The 25859-nt window shown below is 33.2% G+C and overlaps 1 protein-coding gene across 3 annotated transcripts in view; it reads left to right on the top strand.

Annotated features, from left to right (window-relative positions):
• Nucleotides 1–24218, top strand: part of SMARCAD1 (SWI/SNF-related, matrix-associated actin-dependent regulator of chromatin, subfamily a, containing DEAD/H box 1) — an 84682-nt gene extending 60464 nt beyond the window's left edge. For all 3 annotated transcript variants that reach the window (XM_043870996.1, XM_043870995.1, XM_043870997.1), the window contains 15 exons: nt 4402–4601; nt 10146–10236; nt 13011–13110; nt 13835–13894; nt 14004–14079; nt 15068–15203; nt 15739–15876; nt 17041–17136; nt 17231–17348; nt 17551–17672; nt 18380–18568; nt 19154–19272; nt 20095–20277; nt 21387–21496; nt 22874–24218. In XM_043870996.1, coding sequence (XP_043726931.1) covers nt 4402–4601; nt 10146–10236; nt 13011–13110; nt 13835–13894; nt 14004–14079; nt 15068–15203; nt 15739–15876; nt 17041–17136; nt 17231–17348; nt 17551–17672; nt 18380–18568; nt 19154–19272; nt 20095–20277; nt 21387–21496; nt 22874–22935 — 1800 coding nt within the window. In that variant the 3' untranslated portion in view covers nt 22936–24218. The remainder of the gene's footprint in view (nt 1–4401; nt 4602–10145; nt 10237–13010; nt 13111–13834; nt 13895–14003; nt 14080–15067; nt 15204–15738; nt 15877–17040; nt 17137–17230; nt 17349–17550; nt 17673–18379; nt 18569–19153; nt 19273–20094; nt 20278–21386; nt 21497–22873) is intronic.
• The last annotated feature ends 1641 nt before the right edge of the window (nt 24219–25859 follow it).

Below are 25859 nucleotides of genomic sequence, written 5' to 3'. Positions count from 1 at the left end.
TGCCTGATTCTTATCACTTTTATATCTCTAGGTAATATAAACATAATGCTTTTCCAAATTTTTCAGTTGCAGGCCTTATTTGTTGACATCACACAAGACATTACAGCCTTGTGGTAGGATTAGCTCTCTCCTCACTGTCTGTCTCACATGCCCATTTCCCAGGCCTAGCAATATGTTACGCATGTGATAATTTTGAAAATCTTTTTTTTAGTATTTACTTCGTTAGACTATGCAAATGCCTTTCATAACTGAACTTTGTAATATACAGCATGATTGCTTTTTTCCCCCTTGCTCAATATTTTGTTTTCCCTAGTTATTAGCTGTCTTGATTTTTCTCTTTTCTTAGTTTTGTATTTATACTTGTTGCTTCAATTCTAGACTCTCCCCTAGTTGTCTAAATTTCCCCTCAATTATTAAACACTTCAGATATTTTATCAGTTTTGTCTCCTTGAAAAAGTCTTCTGGAGTCTTAAGACATGCTCTGGTTTGGACTGGTTGTTTATAGGTCAAATGATCAGTTATGACGTTGGGGTCTGATTTCCCTGACATCCTGAGGAAACTTGTTTTTCTCTCTTTGTGTTTCATGCTTCCTTATTTAGTCCCTTGGTTTTATAAATACCTACTAGGAAGTGATTGAATAATAGAGAGCTAAATGCTGCTGCTGCTGCTGCTGCTAAGTCGCTTCAGTCGTGTCTGACTCTGTGCGACCCCATAGATGGCAGCCCACCAGGCTCCCCCATCCCTGGGATTCTCCAGGCAAGAACACTGGAGTGGGTTGCCATTTCCTTCTCCAACGCGTGAAAGTGAAGTCGCTCGGTCGTGTCCGACTCTTAGCGACCCCATGGACTGCAGCCCACCAGGCTCCTCCGTCCATGGGATTTTCCAGGCAAAAGTACTAGAGTGGGGTGCCATTGGCTTCTCCGAGAGCTAAATGGCCTTGTTTTAAATCCCAGTTCTGACATTTTCTAGCAGCTTACATGACCTTAAGCAAATTCTCTCTCTGTTCCTCTATTTCTTCATCTGTAAATGGGCTGTAATTATGGTACTGACCAGTGGAGCAGTCTAAGGATTGTAAAGTAAGTGCCTGTTCAGTTGTCTGTCTCTTGAAAAACGTTAGCTGCAGATACCCCCAATATATTATTAGTGAAATGTTAAGAAACCATTATAGTTTTCTACTCATCCATCAGTGCCATTTCTAGACATATTGAGTCAAACTTTTTTGAATCAAATTGTTTTTCTGTCTTTTTAACCCACTCTGTGCTTTAAAACAGGTTTATGACTGGTGACATTACCCACAGTATATTTAAGACTACTTTTTTCAGCCTCCCTTTGGTAACTTGACAAATTCCTGTCCAGTGAGAGATAACAGAAGTATACTGTGATTTTTGAAAAAAGTCCTTAAAGGATCTCTTCTTCCTGTTGGTGTGATGTTGGGAACCACATGCTGAGGATATTGAAGCAACAAAGTAGAAGTTTTGGTTTTTGGAACCACTCTAGCAGAACTGAACTGCTCCCTAGAGTCTTCACTTACATGAGAGAGATGTTTTGCGTTTACTATTACTTAATTACTAAAGCTGATATTAGCAAATTTATCAAACAGTGAAACTTTTTTCTCTTTCTGATGAGAAATGAAACTGATGTCTTACATTTATTGACATAGTGTATCACTACTTAGATCTAAATTCTAAACTAACAGCAGTAGTTTGGATCATCTCTAATGTTGGTTGTCTTGTATGGAAAGAGGGATAAAGAGTGTGAGAAGCTCAGGGAGCTAAGTTTTGAAACTTTGACTTCAAAAATATCCAAAATGTCAAGTCCACTAAGTCTCAATCAGACTGTTACAGCATTGTGAAATGATTTGCGTTTTGCACACCCCATCATTGCCCCTACAAGAATATCAGACATAAAAATTAGAATAGTGTAGCAAACCTTTGTGTACTCATCACCAGTTTCAGTTACCCGCTTGGAGCTTGTTTAATCTGTCCTCCATTCTACTCCTCCATTCCCCATCTCCCACCACCTTCCTCTGCCTCTTTCCCTCCCTCCTGCCCCAACCCTTCCTGTAATCTTTGGTGAAGAAACTTATATCATTTGTTCTATAGCTTCCCAGTCTGTGCTTTTCTGGTTGTATTTTCTGTGGAATTAGAAGTAACAAAATTAGAATTAGATGTTCCCACCAGTACTATTAAATGGTTGGTGATGTGTTCTTTCATCAGGAATTGGTAATGTTTGGTTAGTTGTTTGTTTAATGTATGTTTATCTCTTACTTCTCTAGGTTCTGACATATTAAATTGATCTTTTTTGAGTCAAAACTGTTCTTTGCGATTTCTGGCCTTATTACTCTGAAAGGACTTCCTGGATTATATCATACCCATGAACTTTTGTTTTTTTTTCCTTGTGAGAGTCAGACACAACTTAGTGACTGAACAACTTGTAATACCAGTTGTTAACACTTAAAATTGTATGTGGTGTGTCTTTCCCAATGACTGTAAACCACATGAGAACAGGGAATATGTCTGTATACCAGGTATGTTCACCAGCCAGGGCAGTGATAGATAAAATCGTTATTTTATTAAAAAATAAAACTCAAAATAAATGGCAGTTGGTTGCAGAAAAAAAGGGTTTTTGATTTTTAACTTTCACGGTTTTGTTTATTTTGTTTTATTTGGGGAGTTACTAGTTTTTAGTGAAAAGAGCATAGACTTTGGAGTCTTTTATCCTGCTTTGTAACCTTGGGAATTGAGCCTTGATTTATTCATCCGGAACTGGTGGACTGATCTTGCAGTTGTGAGGATTTAATGAGTCTTACCTAGCAGTCTCCGGCACATACAAAGCACACACTGTATGTTCCTTTTGTTTTTCTTTTCCTGGCTATTCTTGTTTGTTCTCTCTCACGCATACATATCACAAACACATACCCAACAATAGACATGAGATTATTTTTGGGGGTTCCATTAAAAAAAAATACTGTAGTTCTAATAGAACCTCCTTAAAATCTTCAAGGCACTGATTCCTACATATCCTGTTCTTTATGTGTAAATCGTTTCCCTGAAAGTACCAAATGGAAGGTTACATTGTGATTATGAATGTTTGTTATCCTTGTGAAAATATAAGGTAGTGTGCAAATAACTTTGTATTTCATAATGCTGTTTTTTGGCATGCTGAATCTTTGTTTTGTCTTTTATTCCTGCAGTAAAGTAATAATATGGCTTTGGAACAGATTAAAAGTTTCATTTCTTACCAACTTACTCTAAGTTAGATATAAAAACTGTGTTAATATAAACTGTATTTTCTCAGTATATCCTCTACTAAATTTCTATTGCTTGAGCGTCTCTGTGAACTTAGAAATATTGTGATAACTGGGATTATTTGGAGTTGTTAATGAGATTCTTGTTACAACTTGAAAAAATATGCCAAGTAAGATGTCATGAGTCAAAATCGTGTGGTTTTATCTTGATAAGATGGTTTTAATTTAGTTGGCTTTATTCTGTTCTGAATTTTGTTTATTTTTCTTTTTGTCCAACAAACAGCTTTCAAATAGCTACTGGGGTTTTTTCTAATCCTTTACATTAAAAAAAATTTTTTTTTTACAGATTTTCAGGGTATATTATTTTTCAGCTATGTGGAAAAATTCTAATTCTGTTAAAACTTCTACATTGTGAAGTAGTCACTATCTCCTTTAGAAAAATAAATATGAATATATTTTGAAAGAAACTCTTGAGTTTTCACACAAAGCCATTTATCCAAGTCTTGTATTAAAATTGATATTATTTTTAAGTTTAATCAAGCTGTTGAGTTGATCACAGTTAACTTTTGATTCGGGCAGTATCTTTCCAAATATTAGTCTCAGTTTAGGGTAAAATATCAAGGGACAATATCAATAATTAAAGTTTTGAAAGCTTGAGGGGTTGTACTTTGATACTAGATAGGGAAAAGTATGTTTCAGAAAAATTAATCTTATAGTCATGTGACTGTATGTCATATTCATAGGATGTAACAAAAATAAGAGATCTGGTCTGCAGTTACTACATTTGGCATCGTTACCTTTGGTAATAGACATGAATCGAGTTTTAAAGGCAAAAAAATGACTGATAGGAGACATTAACAATTACGTTAGAGTTTCTCCCATAAGAGAACAGCTACTAGAATCAAAGTAACAAGCTTGGGATTGTGTATTTTGAAGAGAAAGATATATTTTATTTCAACATGATGAGTTTAAGATGGCAGATTTATCAAAGAGAAAATATGAGAATGAAAATGCTGGTTGTCTTTGCACTTGGTGTAGGAAGGTCATTAATAAAAGTTTAAGAAACTTTTTTGTCACAAAGAAAGAAATTGAGATTGACTCTCCATTTGACTCTAGATCTGAACTGTTAAATTATTTTTCTTTTCATGCCATAGTTCACAAAGATGTCCAAAACGAATGGCTTATCAGAAGATTTGATATGGCACTGTAAAACACTGATTCAAGAAAGGGATGTAGTTATAAGGCTTATGAACAAATGTGAAGACATTTCAAATAAACTGACAAAACAAGTTACCATGCTCACTGGAAATGGAGGTGGATGGAACACAGAGCAACCCTCCATTCTAAACCAAAGGTAACACTTGTATGCACCTATTTATTGTTTTATCTCAGTTATGTACGTTTTTTAAATTTATTTCTACATTGTGCCTAGGAAACTTAACCATGGAAATGATAGGAAAACTAATGTTAAAAGGAAAAACCAGGGTTACCTAAAATGGTATATAAGTGGTATGTGAATTCTTTTCCATTGATCTCCACTGCCCTTCTCCTCAGTCAGGATATTTTCCTCCATTATCACATTGTAAGTTAGAGGGAGAAAATATTATGGTCTTACATAACCTATGTTTTCCTTGTGATGGCAGATAATTTCTTATAGTCATAGAACCTGAAAAGGTGGTTTTAGCTAATTTAGGGCTTCGAAGAGTCAACTGCTCAATTGTATCAATGTAAAACTTTGTCTTAGTTCAGTTTCTTTTTAATCATGAATGAAATGATTAAAATATCCTATGTATGTGATTAAATGTTTTAAATGCTTTCAAAAGCCCAAATTTTTAAATATTTTTGAGGTAGAAACACAAAAAATGAGGATACTTTTATTAAATAGATTATGTAAGGAAAAATGATAAAAAAAGAAAAAATACAAGAAGTATATTCCCCCACCTGCTGCTGTCAGTAAAATACCTTGTCAGAATTCTTGCAAAAAAATAAGCTACTAAAGTATTTTCACTAAAAAAAATTGTCCAACAACCAGAACATACTAACACAGCATTTTGTGATTGTGAACATCCCTACTTTGCATGATGTTGGGATATGGGGGGCGGACGGTTTGTTTTGAACTTCTTTTAAAAGTTTATTTTTAAGTTGTCTGGAAACTTAGAACTGTTCAGAATGCTTCCATTTTAAAAAAGGTATAAAATTGTTTACTGTGATAATACATACAGAGGCAGAAACATGAAAACAATTGAGGTTTCTAAGATCAGAGCCTAGTTAGAATTATTTATGATATATCCGTACTCTGCAGTGTTATGTAATTTTTTAAATGAATTATTTCTTTTTGGAATATTTCTGGTAGGTATATAATAAGATTAGCACCAAGGCCTCATTAAAATTAATTACCTTCGTTGGTGATTTTATATACTTCTGATATTTTACTAAGTTAGTGATCAAAGCATATTTGCTGATCATTGGTTAATTAAAAATCAAGATATGAAAAAAAAAAATCAAGATATGGTTACTGGCCTTTAATAGTAAGTTACAATCTTTTCTGTGCCCTTCTAGGGTGCTATGGGATGGTGTAGGGAAACGTGATGCAGTTCCCACAAAGAAGCTCTTTTCTCTGTTGCATAGAAAGAACTATGACCATGTCAGCAAATTCATCTCCTAAAAGTGTAGTTGGAGCTGCTCCTTCTTGTTCTACAGCATTGGATATGGGGAGTTCTTCACTCTACAAGGCTTACCCAGTTGAGTCTACTTTATCATAATTTGGATTTTAAAAAATCAAGTGCTTTATTGCATCACTTAAAAGATTTCTCTCTTAAACCCACGTCCACAAAGTCCTGTCACTTGTAAATAGTATGACCAGGTATTAAAGCTATCCTTTCCATTAGACTGAAGATTTTTTTATGAAATATTGAACAGATGAGAAAAATAGTTACTTTTTTTTAGGTGCTTATTGGATCTAGTCCAAAGTACAACTTCTGAAAACCTGTCCAGATAGTCTAGAGTTTATTTAGATACACTTTTAGGGGGTGAAATTTGTTGTCTTGGCTTTTGTTTTAACCATTGTAAGTTGCACAAGCAACTTGCAGATTTTTACTTGGTATACTGGCCAAGCATAATGGCTGCTTAGTATAGAAACATTTAAAGTACTTTCCTTGCCTTAGGAAAGAATTTATTAGCACAGAAGAAAATATTAAGCAATCCTGATGAATAACCTGTTGTGCTTTTGCTTAACAGAATGAATTCTTTGTAGTAAAGTTTATTTTGAAGCAAAATTATGTTAACTATTTTCCTATTATGAATTTATCAGAATTATAACAGAAAAATAACCTTTTAGAGATAAAATACAGACATAGTGGAACTGTGACATATTTTTAACTATGTAGTACACTGTTGAAGTCCTAGCAAGAGAAAAAATTCTCATATGTATCTCAAAACCATTAACATTCATAATCTTTATTTTAAAACATCAAAGTTAAAGTTGCCTTAAGTTAAAATATAATAATGCAGTGAGGGAAGAGTTAAAAAAAAAACCTCAGCATTACTCCTGTTTTATTCCTATCATAAATGTAGCCACCTCTCAACCTTTAGCATTTAATCAGCATTTTGTCAGCTTTATATTGTTCTAACTGAAAAGATATCTGAAAAGATATTCAGTGTAAAATAATATTTAATCATGTGTGTCCTGTCTTTTTATGGGCTAAATCTACTAAGGTTCTTCTGATCTTGTTCATCTTCAACTTGACAGGGTGATTCTATATCCTCTTCCTAAACAGTTGCTGTGAAACCATTTGACAGTGACGTCAAATGCTAGTCTATACTGCACACATAATCCAACTAACTCAGAGTCCTGTGATATAAATAGTTTAGTAGTTTGGATACTGCTATTAGTACAAACTATTATTGTGGTAGTGTTTTCAGCATTCATGTTATACTTAAAGGATATAAATTTTTGATCAATTAGAGTCCCTGATCTGTTTCATATGAACTACTGTAAAAAGTTTAGCCCTCTACTTCTGCATTTTACACTTAAATTTAGCACATTGTATATACTCCAGTTTTCTATTTCAGGCCTTTCTCACCTTTCAAAATAATTTTGAAGCTATTTTTTCTCTGACAGGAAATTTAAACCCAATTTAATTTCCCTCTGAAAAGAAATCAAAGTAACTTATATCTGAAAGGATTTTCCCCCCTAACAAAACAAGTAACTTTAAACATGCCGCCTCATTTTCTTTCATGACGTCAGAAAATCTTAAAATCACTTTTTTCGTCATTGGGAGGTAAGAAAACCTGCAATGCAGAATAGTTATGGTCCCTTACTGAGAAGAGATCACTTACCCACCTCACAAGGCCCTGGCTATACTTCTTACCATTCAGATAACCCTGAGCAGTTTATATTCTTAACCTGTAAACTTGTGGTTGGGGTTCATACGCAGTCAAAAGTTTTTAGAAAACTTTGAAATGTTAAGATTAATGGGAAGTGTAATTGTATAGCCACTAAATATTAGTGATTGACAGAGAAAGATTATAGCTGCCCTGTTTTAAAACTTGTCTTAACAAGTGAATTGGAAAAGTGTTTGCCAAAACTGCATTTTCAGTGATCCTTCTGCTTTCTGAAAAGATTTGTGTTATGGGCAGCAGTGCTGCAACAGACAGTTACTTGTAATTTAGATAAATCGAGCAGAAGAGCAAATACACACATACATGTACTCAATAAAGGTATTTAATGTCATGATCAGAACAACTACTATAGCTGCTTTATGAATGTGGATGAAACAATTGTATTTGAATGGAAAATTCAGTGTAGTAGATGGTTCTCAAAATCTCATCACTTTTTAAAATTTTATGTATAGTTAAGGATATTTTAATAGACTCCTTTATCAACATGTGTTAGTGATGCATAAATTCAGTCATTTTTGTTTGTTAAAAATATTTATTGGGTATTTGTGGTCAGTTTACATTGAGAGAGCTTATTGGCTCTTGGCATGTGTTTATAACTGATGTAATGTGCCTACCTTATCGAGTTTTTCATCATTTTCATGGAATGTGAACTTTGATCTGTGGGGGATGACTAAGATGTTAGGAATGACTCAGAAACATAATAGAAAGTTCAATTTAAAAATAGGAAGTCCTGACTGTAGAGTAGGTGGGTCAGAGAGAGAAAACTTTCCTGTTTGCTGTTCAGTGATTGAAGGCAGAGCTCTGGATCAGACCTGGATTGAATACCAGCTCTACCACTGTTGACACAGATTTGGATAACTGTGACCTTAGGCAAGTTACTTAACTTCTCTGAATCCCAGGGAGGATTTCTTATCTGTAAATGGAGATGATTATAGTAATAGTACCTACTTTATAATGTAGGTTAAATAAAGTAATAATGCATGTAAACCCCATAGTAGTGTCTCGAATCCAGTATTAGCATTTATTCTGACTACCAGTATAGTAGAATTTATTTGGATCTGGAAAATTGAAATAGCTTCAATAGTATATTCTACTTATTATTACTTTTGTAATGGCATAGAAATAGTATTGGCCAAGAAGACCAAAGACATTTTAAGAAATGAGCTGTAAAGACTTCAGCAACACTGCTGACTTTTTTCTACCTCTGCTTTTAATTTTTTCAGATGAGAAATGTTTTGCAGATTGCATACCCCACAGTTGAAGAATAGGTTCTGATTTAAGATGGGTACCTTTCTACCTTACCTGTTTGACCCCAGTTCTAGTTAAAGTGTCTCGATTTCAGAATCTGACCCATTAACCATTTATCATACCCATTGCTGTGTCAAGACACATTCCCTATGTGCAGATAGGATATGTGTAACGGAAATTAAAGAGACAGAACAAGAGCTGTAGAATGAGGAGCGTGGCCTTGTCTTAAGTTTTCATGTTAATGTGGGGTTTAAGCTGCCCTCGAGAGTGTAAGAATATGCTTTTGAATGAGAGAGACTTGCTGAGTTAAAATTTTAGCCATAAGATTTTGCTTTGTAGTTATGCAGCCTCAGGCAAATTGCTGAGTCTCAGGTTTTTTCATCTGTTAAAATGATAATAGCCTACCTCTATGGAATACTAAAAGATTGAATGAGGTGATACCTGAAAGTGATATTTTGTGTCTCTGTGTATATAGTAGATGTTCAGTAAAGACTAGTTTTTAACAACCTGAACTTTCAGAAAAAACTGTTGTTTTCGTCCACTGTAACCCTTCCATGTTACCTTTCAAGAAAGTTAATCCCAGGGATTAATCTGTTATGTGTTCACAAATTAAATAACATTTTGACACTTGCCTGCTGTTTTCTATTCATTGGTATTTAATTGACCCCCCCTAGCAAGTTTACATTTATACGTAGTTCAAACATAAATACACAATGCATACATGCTCTATAATTATATATACCAGTGACATTAAATGTGACTGGCATTCATTCAGAAAGTGTTTATTAAATCAGCCTGGCAAAGTAGCAAATTATGCTTATGTTTTTGTTCTGATATTTTAAGTTCCTTAGCGTGCTAATACTCATTCATATGAATATATTTTTCTAATATAAATGTTAGCTTTGTAATATGTTACCATAGTTAATAGTCTAATTGTTTATGTAATTAATTTTATAGCATTACATTTTAACTGAATACAACAATACTTTTTGTAATTCTTATTGCCAGGATAAAAAAATCAATAAATACAGAATAAAATTTGAGAGACTTTTTAAAACGTATTATGTTTTGGGTTCATTTTCTTAAGTGAAAATAGCTTTTATTAATAACAATAAGTTAAAAGGTAAGACCACACCTAGGTACTTTCCTTTTTGTGTGCATTGTAAACCTAAACTGCGTCTCAGAAAACTAGTAGAGAAAGTTGATAGAATTATAAATCTGTAACATTCGGTAACTCTCTTTTTACCAGTTTGTCACTCAAGCCCTATCAGAAGGTTGGTTTGAATTGGCTGGCATTGGTACATAAACATGGACTTAATGGCATTTTGGCAGACGAAATGGTAAGTAGTACTCTATTTCTAGGATATGTTATTAATAGACATCCTTGCTGTCATTTAAAAAATGAAAATTTCCCTCGACCCTGTTAGTTTACTGCTCTTAGCAAAGTATAAGCCCTCTTACCCTTCTCAGTTTTCTATTGCTTATGTGAGTTTTAGCCTCCTTACTTCCTCTCGGATATGAAAATAGGTTTTTTGTCTTTCTCATCAAATTAATAAATATGTTTTTAAAATTAGATGTTACATAAAAATACATAGAAAAAAACTATCACACATAATCCTAGCACCTTAAAATAAGTATTTATTTTGCTGTATTTTTCCAGATTATTCTGCAGATGTGTTTGAATGCATCATACATATATACACATATACATATATATATTTTACTAAAAGATATTTTAGTGTATGTGCTTTTCTATAGCTGCCTTTAAAATTGATCTAGGAAGTTCATTACAGCCAATAGTCCAAGTATTGTCATGTAGAAACTTGACCTTTAATCTAACTTTTACCTTCTTTCCTCCAGCTATACTTTTTAAAAAGTGTTTATTAAAAATGAATCATGTTCAGTGGAGAAAATGTTTATTGAATATCTATTGTATTAAATTGTGGTGGGGGTGGTGTTCAGTCTCTTAAGTCATGTCCGACTGTTTGTGACAGCGTGGATTGCAGCACGCAGGTTTCCCTGTCCTTCACTATTTCCTGGAGTTTGCGCATATCTGTTGAATCAAGGATGCCATCCAACCATCTGATCCTCTGTCACTCTCTTCTCCTCCTGTCCTCAATCTTTCCTAGCATCAGGGTCTTTTCCAGTGAGTCAGTTCTTTTACACTGTGTAGAGTTACAAAATAAAAATTAACAAAGATAATAATCCTTGTCCTCTATTTCGCTTCTAGTAAAATAATCTTCAGTATTTTAAGACCGTTCCCACATATATCTCATACTTTTGTTAAAACACAGAAGTGATTTAGAAAACTGAATAATATATTCGGGATTTAAAAATAATTAGAAGGTATATATAGAATATAGAATAGTACAGTTGTGGAAACTGGACTTGGAAATCAAATCTAGGTTCTGGGTCCACATTTGTCTTTCATGGGTTGTCTAACCTTTACCAAATGACCTAATCTCTCAAGGTTAAAGTTAATAAAACATAGGTTATTCCTATATCATAAGATTATATTTGGTGTCAAATGAGATATATTATGTGGAACTGTTTTTGTATCCTGTAAAGTACAATATTTATGATAAGGTAGTGTCTGCTAGGGCTTCCCTAACAAAGTATTAAAGACAGGGAGACTTAAACAACAGAAATATCTCATAGTTCTGGAGACTGGAAGTCTAAAATCAAAGTGTTGGCAGGTTTGGTTTCACCAAAGGCTACCGTCTGGTTTGTAGATAAGAGACATTGCTGTGTCCTCACATGGCTTTTCCTCTGGGCACATTCAGTCTCTTCTTAAAGATAGGGGTTGGGCCCTTACCCTTATGACTATATTTAACTTATCTCTTTAAAGGCTTTATCTCCAAAAAATCTTAACATTGGGAGTTAGGACTTCAACATGTAAATTTGGGGGTTTGGGAGCAATTCAGTTCCTAACAGTTGGCAATGTTTAGCTCTCCTGAGGAGCTATACTTCCTCTCTAGCCTATTTTTGGAGAAGGAAATGGCAACCCACTCGAGTACTCTTGCATGGAAAACCCATGGACGGAGGAGCCTGGTAGGCTACAGTCCATGGGGTTGCGAAGAGTTGGACATGACTGAGCAATTTCGCTTTCACTTTTCACTTTGATGCATTGGAGAAGGAAACGGCAACGCATTCCAGTGTTCTTGCCTGGAGAATCCCAGGGATGGGGGAGCCTGGTGGGCTGCCATCTGTGGGGTCGCACAGAGTCAGACACAACTGAAGCAACGTAGCCGCAGCAGCGGCAGCCTTTTTTTAATATAATACTTTATTGATGTGCATACAAATTTTCAGCTTAGTGACTTTTTACATGTATGTACACCCATGTGACTGCCTCTTGATCAACATTTCCATCATCCCAGAAAGTTGCCTTATGCTCCTTTTTAGTCATAAAACCACTATTCTGACACCTATCACAGTACAATAATTTTTTTTTTCTGATTTCTGAACTTTATATGAATAGATCCATACAATATATACTGTTTAAACAGTTTCTGGTTCATTTGGTACGTAATAAAATTACTAAGATTAATCCATGCTCTTACATGTATCAGTGGTTTGGTGATGGTGGTTGCTTTTTATCCACTCTCCTGGCAGTTTAAATTATTTCCAGTGTGTGGTTATTATAATAAAACTGCATCAGTATTCTTACCCAAGATTTTTCATGGACATATGCTCTCATATCTCTTGAATATATTCTTAGGCGTAAAATTGCTGAGTAATAGGATGGGTATAAATTCAACTCCAGTTAGTCAATGGAACGCCATTTTCCATCAATCCAGTATGTATTAAATGGTTCCTTCATATTAACAATTACCAAAATTATATCCTTTATATGCAAGCAGAGGTCTTTCATATTAGTGTGTATCACATACTAGCTAGCAGTTAAAGTGCATCACACTCTTTAAGTTGCAGTATCAATTGGCGATTATGATCTGTTTTATGGTTATTGAGAACTAAGAATATAGTAGAGTTGCATTGTGGTGAATCATAAATAAAACCAGTAATATTCTTTTTTCTTTCATTTTCCCAGTATTTATTTGGGTCTTTCGTTTGTTTTTACATTTAATATGTTTTCTTTTAAACATTTTCTTTTTAGGGTCTGGGAAAAACTATTCAAGCCATTGCATTTCTGGCGTACCTCTATCAGGAGGGTAATAAAGGTCCTCATTTGATCGTTGTTCCAGCATCAACTATAGGTTTGTAATACTGTGGACAATTTTACTTGACTAAATGGTGTTTTCTATGTATGAAGGGAAGAAAAACTGTGTGTGTGTGTGTGAGATTTCTTCGTTTGTGGAGGTGAATGTTCATTTCTGTGGTTTCCTTATAACTTTTCTCCCTTTGCATATGTGTGTTATACTGGAGGTCTTTTTAAAGAAAAGACCTCCAGTATAAGTTAGTTATTCAGCTTATAAATTATTAGAGATTAAGTACCATTTGAAAAGATTATTTGTTTTTGTAATACTTTTAAAGGTTGTTTTCATGAGTAACTAATTTAAGGGAAGCTAAGTGATTTAAACTTACAATTAAACATTTATTAAGTGAGAAATATGCAATTCATCCCAATTCAAATTACTGTTTCATTCTTTTTCAATTGATTGTAGACTGGAGTCAGAGAATGTATGTATGAATGTAACCCCTTCCCCCCCCAAAAAAAGAAACCTCAAAATTAGAAATTAATAATCATCTATAAATATAATGATTGGGCTTCTGCTCTTTATTTTGATGCCACCTGAAAATCTTCGTCATTTTAATCATCAGGGATAAAATTGTGAAGAGTCTGTGATTTTTCAAAATCATCTTCTGTTACTTTATAAAAGAAGAATTTCCTGGTAGATCTTGTTAGACTTCAGTGTTCATTTCATTGCACACATATATCCTGTTGTAGCATATGCAAGTAATATCTCTTTTGTCTCATAGATAACTGGTTAAGAGAGGTTAATTTATGGTGCCCCACTTTAAAGGTGCTCTGTTACTATGGTAAGAATATGTCGTTTTTCTCTTAACTTTGGAAGCTTCTTTAAAATCTTAACATACAGTTAAGTACAATAAATATAATCAATTTGTATGTTTCATCTTTAAATTCTAGGTTCTCAAGAAGAACGTAAACAGATTAGATACAACATTCATAGCAGATATGAAGAATACAATGTAATTGTGACCACGTAAGTATTGAGAAAAAAAAAACTGGAAGAAAAAAAATGTTGTACAGCCCCCAAATCTTTTTTTAAAATGTTTTTAAAATAGTAGTAGTAAAATGAAATAAAATTTATGCTAAGGACTATGCATCAAAAGTAATAGAATGAGTTATGTTGAAGATTTAGGCATTTTTCAGTTTGGTATATAGTACCGTAATAACACTTTTTAATTAATTCTGTAGGAGACCATGATGAAAAGAATTCATCCAGAAATCATCTTTTCTTAATAAAAGAGACTCCATTTTCATAAGTAGTCTTGTACTGCTGCTGCTAAGCTGCTGTTAATTGTTATTTCTTGGATTAACTCTACCAGTTTAATATAATGAACAACTAAACACAGCACATTATGTTCTTAACAGAAATGTCTTAGCTTCACATTTTTTTTCCTACTGCTTCTTAAAATATAACAATTCATAAAGCACAGTGTGTGATAATTGCAGATCACATATAAATTGTACCCAAATTGGCCTCTTCCTAGATGTGTAGAGATTGTCTAATTCCAACATATAAATTGTCTTTTAACTGCATATTGTAGCTTTTGTAACTTGGTTACATGTACATCATCCTCCCTGGTAGCTCAGATGGTACAGTATCTGCCTGCAGTGCAGGGGACCTGGGTTTGATCCCTTAATCAGGAAGATCCACTGGAGAAGGGAATAGCTACCCACTCTAGTAATCTTGCTTGGAGAATTCCATGGACAGAGGAGTCTGGCAGGCTATAGTCCATCAGGCCGCAAAGAGTCTGACACAACTAAGTGACTAACACGTACACACTTACATGTACATCAATAAGTATTGGATATAAGTGCATCAGTATTTACTTGAGTACCAGCTGTGTTAGGTACTGGCTATTAGAAATATATAAATAAAAATAATTTTTTGAAACATTAATCTCACATAAGTCCATGCTTTTAAAGGTTTATTCTTAGAGACTGATTTTTTCTTTTGGTGACAGGTATAACTGTGCCATCAGCAGTTCTGATGATCGTAGTCTATTTCGTCGGCTGAAACTGAATTATGCAATTTTTGATGAGGGCCATATGCTGAAGAATATGGGCTCCATCCGCTACCAGCACCTTATGACAATTAATGTAAGAATGTTCTCTGAATTTTTCCAAGTATGATTAAGTTTCAGATTTTGTGTATGTGTGTGTATGGTATCTTACATCAGGGACCAGCAAACTTTTTCTGCATAGGACCAGATAAGTAACTTTTCGTGCTCCATGGGCCATTCAGCTACTATCACTTGTTTTTCGCTTTTTCTTTTTTTTAAACCCTTTAAAAATGTAAAAACCATTCTTAGCTCGTGATCTTCAGTTTGCCAACCTTTGTACTATAGGATAAACTTTATGGATATCAGCTGTAATCTGTCTTCTTTCATTGCTTCATAGAAAAGTAATGTGGGAACATGAATTACCCACTTATAAACTGAATGTTTTATACATTCTACCTTGAAGTACAACAGATGATAATTTTTTAGAATTACTTATCTTTCATCACAGAATATTTTATTACTAATAATGGTTTTAATTTTTTTCTCCTCCACTGAGGGAGATAACTAAAAAGTATATAGATCTTTTTTTCTTTTAAGGCAACACTAAATCTAAACTTTACCTTTGTTCATAGGCAAATAACCGTCTGCTGCTCACAGGCACACCTGTGCAGAATAACCTGTTAGAACTCATGTCGCTGTTGAATTTTGTTATGCCACACATGTTCAGTAGTAGCACCAGTGAAATACGAAGAATGTTTTCTTCTAAGACAGTAAGCATAAATTCATATTTTTTTTTTCAAATGTCTTACTTTGTGTTTTACCAGAACCATTTTTTTGTTTTGTCTTTTTTCTTGTTTTCGTTGGACATATGTCCTATGAAATAAGTTTAAGTGGTTGATATCCCTGTATTTGGATGAGTTGGGAAGTCAGCCAAAATACAATGGGAAATAAACTGGAGGCTTCTATAATCATTGTCTAAAAGTTTTGGTTTTTAATATCCTGATTTTCTGAATCATCATTTCAAATCAGTGGATAGCTCGGATATTTAATATGTGGAGAAAGTTTGATTGTATCATCTTCTTTTTTAAAATTAGATAAATTAGCGTTTTTTTAATAGGTAAACTATAAAGCTGGGCAAGGTAGAATATCCCAAAAATTCATATACTGGGAGATTTGTTTTGCATTAACACTCCATAAATTAAAGGTCACAATAAAGAAATCTTATTTACAAGAAAATATGGTTAATTTTTTCCCCATTACTTTAGAAAAAGTGAGAGTATAGTTTTCAGGAACTCTGATTTTCCAGCACAACAGTGTTTATATAGGTTCTTGACACTCTCACAAATCACATGTATTTTGTGAGAATTTTCTGATAATCTTCTCCTGCCAGCTGCCTTTCTAATTTCATTAATGTATTCCCTTCCACGTGGTGGCCATAGCAGATCATAGGATATGGAGGATTCCTTTAAAATCTTGGTATAAAATTCCTCTTCTCCAAAATTAACAGGTTTTGGCCAGGAACTACCCTGTTTGTGTAGACTAATGATTTGCATCACCTGCGCTAGCTTTCTTTGGGGGCCATTTTCTACAAATAAATACAAGTTTCTACTTATCTCTCTCTTTACCTCCACCCAAACTCCCTTAAATACACACATATCTTTTTAAGAGAGTTATCTGTGTAATCAGTAATGACTCATGAGTTAATTTCTTCTGAACACTATCCTAGTGCAGTTCAATTTCATTACCTCCGGAGAGTACATGATTTGTCACAAAACCTGAAAGTACATGTGGAGTCTTAAGAACTATATGTCAGCCCAGAATTCAAGTTCCATCTAGAATTAATTGAATTTCTATGGGAAACAACTCAGAATGTAGTGAAGGAAAGTTTCATGTTGTGTAATAACTTTAAAATGTCATGTTCTTACTTTACTTAGAAATCAGCAGATGAGCAAAGTATATATGAAAAGGAGAGAATAGCACATGCAAAACAAATTATAAAACCATTTATTCTCAGAAGAGTAAAAGAAGAGGTAACTCTTATCTGTGTATTTTTATTATGATTGGTTTTAAAATCTTTTTTACTCTTTATTTGAATGATCTGCTTAAACTGTTTTCCTTTCCCAGGTTCTTAAGCAGCTGCCCCCCAAAAAAGATCGAATTGAGTTATGTGCAATGTCAGAGAAGCAGGAACAACTTTATATGAGTCTCTTCAACAGATTGAAAAAGTCTATCAATAACATGGGTATAACCTTATTTTCACAATTTTATGTAAAGAATAATCCTGTACTGGAACTGCTTTTTTGTTTAATCATATAATGGGATTTGCTTTTTTTTAAGTTCGAATTTGAAGAAATAGTTTTAAAACCTTTTGTTTGCATTGAGATGTATTTCAGCAAACAGCCATCAACTTGTTTTTTTTTTAATGTGTACTTTTTGGATCACAGAAAAAAATACAGAAATGTGCAATGTCATGATGCAATTGAGAAAAATGGCCAATCATCCTTTATTACATCGCCAATATTACACAGCTGAAAAACTCAAGGAAATGTCTCAGCTTATGCTAAAGGTAAGGATTTTGTATGATAACAGTATGCTTTATTAGCACTACTAGGCTTGAGATTCATTGTTAGTCTAAAAGTCAGACCATTGAACCTAATAAGGATATTAACCCTTTAACCAAATATTTAAGAAAAACATTTTTAAGACAAAGTTGAAAACAGTTAGGAGACAGAAGAGCCAAGGATTGACAGTCTACATCAAGAGTCAGCCAACTGTGACCGTAAGACCAAATATGACACTAGCTATGTTTACAAATAAAGTTTTGTTCTAACATAGCCATGTGCTTTTGTTTCCATGTTTTCTGTAACTTTTTATATTAAATTCATGGAAAATTTTAGACATGTAAAAGTAGAGAGAGTTGTATAATGAAAGCTTCTACCTGTGTAACCTTCACCCATATTCTACAGTTATCATCGGGAATGAGACTGCTCTCTCTTGTTTCACCTAGAATCCTCCCCAGGATTATTTTGAACCAAATTCTAGACATTATTTCAGCTGTAAATATATCAGTATGTTATCTCTAAAACAGTAAGAACTTATCTGTATTATAGCTAAAAAATAAATATTAATTTCCTTTGCCAAATCTGTTGCACTGAAATATCTAATGACTTAGATGTTTTATCTGATCTGAACAATTTTATTAGGTTGTTCTAATCATATTATAAATTACCTTCATTTTGAGGTGTATATTGTTTTGTTCTGTTTTATTTTGAGGAACCTACACATTGTGAGGCTAACCCTGACCTGATCTTTGAAGATATGGAAGTTATGACAGACTTTGAATTACATGTACTTTGTAAACAGTATCGACATATTAATAACTTCCAGTTAGACATGGACTTGATTTTAGATTCTGGAAAATTTCGAGTTTTAGGATGCATCTTGTCTGAATTGAAGCAGAAGGTACTAAAGAAGAATATTTCTCCCTTGTATGTTTTCCCAATTAGTTCAGCTACTTTGAAATAGTTCTGGCATGATTTGACTTTCTTGAGGTTTTAGCCCATGTTCTACATTCTTCTAGAAATTAGTGTTTTGAGCATTTTTTGGATGTATTTGGGCATGTTTTCCTGATTACTTTTCCTCCATCTAATAGAAGTTAGTAGAATATGTTGATTTTTAAAATAAAACTGTCATTATTTCATAGGTGACATTCTATATAATTGCTTCAAACTTAGTATTTTGAAGATACAATGGTAACATAAATTAATCCTTATATGTGAGCATTAACATAAATTAATGCATAATGTTTACATGTGAAATAGATTTGTAAGATCACAATCTAATTAGTATTTTTTGTAGCTATTCCCATTAATTAGTCTTAAAAATCAATTTTAGGTTCAAAGTTTAGAAGATAATTTATATACAATCTAAAATAAGAAATTTATCTTAGCTATGATTACTTGGTTATTATTATTAAAGAAGCAGTTTTTCATTAGATATTTACAATTTTATTTTTTATGTATCTAACTAATATATGTATTTCCACAGGGTGATAGAGTTGTATTATTTAGCCAATTTACCATGATGCTGGATATTTTAGAGGTTCTCTTAAAACATCATCAGCATAGGTACCTCAGATTAGATGGGAAGACTCAGATTTCTGAAAGGTAGGTATACTTTGGTTTCAGAAAATCTCTCTACCTTACTCTCAAATAAGAGTAAATGTTAGAATTTTAAATGTCTAGAGCTTTTCATGGAGTTGTATGTTGCTTGGAGTCTTATGTTTGGTTACTTTCGATCATTCATTACCTTAAGATGAGGAAAATTTAATTTTTTGTCTGAATCATATTCAAATATATTTTGAAACAACTAGTGGAGTTATATGTGTTTCAGTGCTTTTCTCTTTGAAAATCATTCTGAGTCTAGAGCACATTATCTTTAAACCAAGATTACCTTAAAATCTTGGACTTTTCTTATTTTGAGGGTAGTTGAGTAAGTTTGGGGTTTTGGTTGTCTTAAAAGCAGTGCTTTTTCTAGTGTGTTTAAACTGCATTATATCTTTGGTTTATTTTTTTATCAGCCAGAGTAAATTTTTTTTTCCTGCATTGAGTAGGAAGAGAAGTAATGCTAAAGAGAATACACCATTATAGTTTAATCTTGAAATGCGTGGTTCATCAGGTATATATATTGTCTGTGAGTCATAGCTGACTGACTCTAAGAAGGTTAAAGATCACAAAGCCGTATCAGAATTTAGAAAAGCCAAGAATCTTTTCACAAAAGACAAAATTAATTAGGAATTAATCAAACCTGCATAGTTAAAAGTAAGAATTATTAATAGTAGGGAGATAAATGGTATAGAAAAGAAAAATAACTAGAGTGCCAAGAGCATATATTTACATCTTGAAGTTTATTTTCCATGTGATGTGATTGCTTTCAGTTTTCATTATAAACCTTTTTGTGAGATTTAACCTTATATATTTATCTTATAGGATTCATCTAATTGATGAATTTAATACCGATATGGATATCTTTGTGTTTCTGCTGTCAACAAAAGCTGGTGGCTTAGGAATAAACCTGACTTCAGCAAATGTTGTTATACTTCATGACATTGACTGTAATCCTTACAATGACAAACAAGCAGAAGATAGATGCCATAGAGTAGGCCAGACGAAGTGAGTGTTTGCAGTTGAAATTTATTTTTAATCAAATGCTAGTTTAATTTCTATAGAATATTAGAATATGATGTGTCAGATGTCCTACCTTCGTTGTTTGTTTTTATATTTTCAGCAAAGCAAGGCTCCTGTGGTATTTTATACCAACAGTGTTGGATATGAACTCCACTATGTAACCTATTCATATTCTAGTAATTAGAGCAGGGAATTCCTTGGAGGTTCAGTGGTTAGGACTAGGCATATTCACTGCCAGGAGCGCAGGTTCAATCCCTGGTTGGGGAACTAGGATCCCACAAGCTACATGGTACAGCCTAAAAAATAAAACAGAATAACCTCCCACCCCCAGTCCATATCGTTCTGCAGCTAATGAAAATGAAGTCCTACCAATGGCCCACCCAGCCCCTTTGAAAAAGATTAGTAATTGAAATAACTTCTTGTTAAACCATGTAAGAGCCAGACAGATTTGGTAATGTGATAAAGTTGCTTCCTTCTTACCTCACAGGAAATAGATTATGTGAGCTGTAGGTATTTTAGGTGAAGGTTAAATTAGACATTGCTCACATTACATAAAGAGGTGAAAATACCTATAATTCAGCTCTGTTCTCAATGTAAACAGCAAACAATCAGTCTTTGTGGGGTATTTTACTGTATTTCCAAAAGACATTGTTAAGTTCATTTATGAACCAAATATTTATTAGTACTTGTTGTAGAACTAAAACCTCCTATGTAATCTTTGTACTTTACAACACTTCCATACTTTTTGTACTAAACTATATCTCTTGGAACCTGATAAGCAAAGCATGTTCTTTGTTAAAATGAAATACCTACCTGAACTCAGAATTGTTTGTTGTAATACAGTTATACCAGCAATTTTTATAGATATCTTTTTCTTATCTCTTGAATCAATAAGGATGTTTGAAAGTGACATGCTCAGAAAATGTCAGTCTCAAATAGTGTGAATAAAAGAATTTAAATTTATGGATGTATATGTTAAACAATTTTCTAATTATTCTTACTACATTCTTAAGTGATTTATGTATTTAATAGTTGATATATATCAAATAATTTTATATTAAGTAACCAGTGGACATATCTTATGTTTTCTTTAGAGAAGTACTAGTTATAAAATTAATAGGCCAAGGGACAATTGAAGAATCCATGCTAAAAATTAATCAACAGAAATTGAAACTAGAACAAGATATGACCACAGTAGATGAAGGTAAGTTTTTTGTCAGCATAAACTTTATTAATATGGGAAGGCATCAACTTAGCAGTAGCAGGGAGTCACAAAGATGGTTTGAGTCCTTGATTGGTATGCAGATTATGGATAGCACAGAAGATAAGCATACTTGTGTCAAAAGTACTCCAACAACTAAGATCATTTTGCCAGAACTGATAAAACCACTTTGATTCTGAAAAATTCTGTGTGTTCCATTCCTAGTCTCTGACACAGAAATATTCCAGAAATAAAATCGGGTCCATACTTTTATCTGCAGTTTTATAATTTACTTACTATATTAGAAATATTTATGAATCCAAAGCACATGGCACAATATTTTCTTGAGAACTCTGACATTTATATTCATTTCATTTTGACTAGCAAAATACTCATTACTCTAGAGTACAATAAAATGCATTTATTAAAAAATTGAATAATTTCAAATTAAAGAGCAACTGGATATTAGAAACAATCATCAAATAGGAGAACCCTCTCCATTTCCTCCATCTTTTTGAAGAGAATGGTTTTTAATTTTTTATTAAAAAAAAAGTAGATACATCCACATAGTTCAAGATTCCTAAGATATAAAAGGGCAAATAAAAGCCTCCTTCCCACTCTTATCACCCAGCTTCCTCATAAAGTTTATTTTTTATTGTATGACCAGTTATTTCTGTATCTTACTTTTTTATGTGATGTTAAATTTGGATTTCATGGACTGTTTTCAAGTCTTTGGACAGGTTTAGAGGCAAGCATGTCAGTGAATTTCCTGAGAGTTTATACAGTGGTTTGTCATCTTATGCATATTTTTTTACTGAAGGGAGAAGAGTAGGTAAAAGTATTGTCTTAAGTTTAGACTATAGCTGGGGTCTGTATGAGTGATAGAGAAAGAGAGACACCTGGATAAGTGTCTAGATACTGGGGTCTTGTTTAATTGAAGTTTTCTTTAAGTCAGTGATTGTATCTTTGGACTGAAAATAAGTTTAGATGAAATTATTTCTGTTTGGATTTGTGAGTTTTGTCCTTATTTTCACATTCAGATTGTTACATATATGCTTTTATTTAGTGAACCTGAGGAGTAAATACTATGTGAAGAAGTAGGATTTGATCCAGGCTATCTATATGTATGTCTTTATATCTTTAACAAATCAGAAAGAGAAGCTGTAGACAGCTCTGCTGGCAATGTGAACATGAGCACAGGGGAGGTAGCCCTAATAATATTTGTAGGAATTTGGGAAAGTTTTTAACAGGAAGTAACACTGAATCTAACTGGGCTTTGAAAGATGATTAAGGATTCACCAAAAGTAAAGAAAATTGGAAAGAAGTATGCTTCATGAAATATTTTTTATCAAACTCTTAACACCAGTTTCTGACCTGCAGGTGACGAAGGAAGTATGCCAGCAGATATAGCCACATTACTAAAAACATCAATGGGCCTGTGAAATGAGAATTGTTAATTCCTGACTGATGAGGAAATATCAACTTGGTGCACTCAAGGACATTTACATTATGATGACCGTGGGGTTTATGAACATTTATAACTTTTTATAATTTCCATATTACATTTCTCATAGTATGGACAACTTTTTTGCCACTAACTGAATTCTCCAGATGCTCACATGTGAAATTTCAAGAAAAGCCACGAATATGTAGTCTTGAAGATGTTAAATAATCATTTTACAAAACAGTTTTCTGAATGGGGATTAGTTGGTGATTGTTTGTAACAAATACGCTAATGCTTTAGAAATGTCAGTATTTTTGTAATTATTTCTACCTCCAAATATATATATATATTGTCTTTCACTGGATAATGTGTGTAGATTTTTACATGTGCCTTATTTGACAATGCTTATGTCTTGTTTTTGCTCGTCTCATTTGAAGTTTTTTTTTATTATGTTAAAGAATGCAGCTGTATAGATTATATAGCTTTCATTTTATTGCTATTTGAAACAGATGTTCACCACTATCAACAAGAACTCAACCTGAATTTAAAGGTGGCATTCCATATACTAACCCCTCCGCCCAGGGCCTCCCAAGTACTTCTGTTAACACAAATTTGTTTGGCTAGGCACTAAGTTGTTTTCCAGTGAATAGTAACTGAAGAAGCCTTTATCTTGCTCCATGAAGTAAATCCTTCTGTTCATTTCCCAACTGCACTAACTGTGCTTACTAGTCTACCTATTCTTGTGCATGTTTTCATTATTTTCCCTCCCCTGGCTTTTGCTTCTCTTGAAACTGTTGCCCAGTCATTTCTGCTCCAGTTCTCTCTACTCTAAATAGTAGTCTATTCCTGTCACATCTCCACATATCAGCAAAATGTTGGTGACATTTTTCTAGCCTGGCAGAACAGATTAGCAGGCTGTTTCACTTCAAAGCAGACTGTGACTTCATTTTAAGGCAGCATTAGGTACTGCATGGAAATAGGTCATTAACTTTGAATTCTTATCAAAATATAATTTACCACTTTGCAGAATTTCCAGTACAGGACCTCCTGAAGAAAGGGCCATTCTTCAATTCCAATTCAGTGTGGGTGACAAAGTGAAATTTAGAAGTAAAGTTGTCTACTTGATATTTAACTCTTTATTAAATCTTTCTTTAAATTTTTGCCTGTTGGTCTATATTGCTGTTTTTATTATGCATCAGTTTCTTTGTATAACTTGTGAGTTTCATGTGTTTTGTTTTATTATGTAAATATCATTATAAATAAACTTATTTATAAATCAAAGATTTGTTCATTATTGAAGATTATACTTTCACAACATCCTGACTTTCTAAGTTTCTAGAGTAATAGAACTCTTCAGTCGAAGGCTAATGAGGCTCTTATAGTGATTCTTCAGATATTATAGACCCTGAAAACTCATGACTCAGTAGACTTACCCAGTCTTGAAAGTGAAAGATTGAAAGGACTCTGCAAGTAGTATCACTACCTCCTTCTACATCATGATACCCAAATCACTTATATTGTTGAGAATGTTACCTTCTAAAAATCTTAAATGGGTTCCTTGTAACTTTCTTGTATTAATGTGTCTTCAGCGATAGGCTGTTTCTTTTGTTGTTGTTTAATCCATATTTTTATGTTTAATTAAATGTAGTTGGGTTCTCCCTGTAAAGCTCTGTTACATTTTTGGCTTAATAAAAACAATTAGATCGTAAGTTGTATATATCATACATTTTGTAGTAGTTTCTGTATTGAGCACAAATGGTATTATGTGCTTAATATTGTCTCTTCTCAGTAAACTGGAATGATTACTTTGGATGTATTCTCATTAGTCCTTTCATTGAACTGATAGCAGTAAAATTCGAAACCCATCATCAGTAAAGAGCATATGAAGCCACAGTTGTTGGAGTAATGTTTGGCCAACTGAAGCACCGTATGATTTTTTAATACAGGTCACACAGGGATAAAGACATAGTGTGTTTTTATAACTCTTAGTTCTGACCCCACAGTCTTGTAACTTTATACCAAGAGATATGTGTGTTGAAACATTAATATTGTTCCTCATTGTTGGTGTTATTGTATAATGATTAGATAAGAGTATTAGGAGATTTGGTTTCCATTTGTGTGACCTTAAGCAAAATATTTAGATGGTCTATAAAATTAAGGAATTGATTGTTTTAACTTCCCAAAAGGTATGGTTTCTTACTAATTATAATAGGCAGTTCATTTCTGCTGTGATTAATTCATGTACTCTCACCCTTGCTAACTTGCTCAGTGAGGAGATGTTTAAATACAGGGTGGGATAATGGAATATGTTGTTCTTTTCAGTGAAAAAAAAGATGACGTAAAGGTTATGATGATGCTATGACTGAAATATTTCCTTGCAAAATCTGCTATGGTTGCATTTTCTATTGAATCACAATATGTGTAAACAGTGGGACTCATTATAGAGTTTCCATAATTTATATAAATGTTGTATTTATCACTTACTAAGTTCTATTTTCATTAAAGCTTGTTAGAATGTAATTATGTGGAGGAAAATCAATATACATAAGAGGGAAGAAAAGTTTCTACCTTTATTATCTAGAGTATTATTTGAATTTCTTCTGTGAAGGACAGTTTTTTTTTTTTCCTCTAGACTGCCCTGATGACATATATGAGGACTTTGCAATGAGAAGTTATTTATAACCTATTATCATTTCTTAACAGCTACTAACAGTAAGAAAAGTACTCTGAAGAAGCAAGATACTTGAGAAATACGCTTTGTGTCTCAGTGTAATTCTTTTTTTGTTTGTTTGTTTTTAATTTATTTTTTATTGAAGGATAATTGCTTTACAGAATTTTGTTGTTTTCTGTCAAACCTCAGCATAATCAGCCATAGGTATACATATATCCCCTCCCATTGAACCTCCCTCCCATCTCCCTCCC

This window comes from Cervus elaphus, chromosome 17, assembly GCF_910594005.1.
Source record: "Cervus elaphus chromosome 17, mCerEla1.1, whole genome shotgun sequence".
NCBI classification, from domain to species: domain Eukaryota; kingdom Metazoa; phylum Chordata; class Mammalia; order Artiodactyla; family Cervidae; genus Cervus; species Cervus elaphus.
Note: the sequence above shows the minus strand (reverse complement) of the source record. Positions and strands in the feature narration are given on the sequence as shown.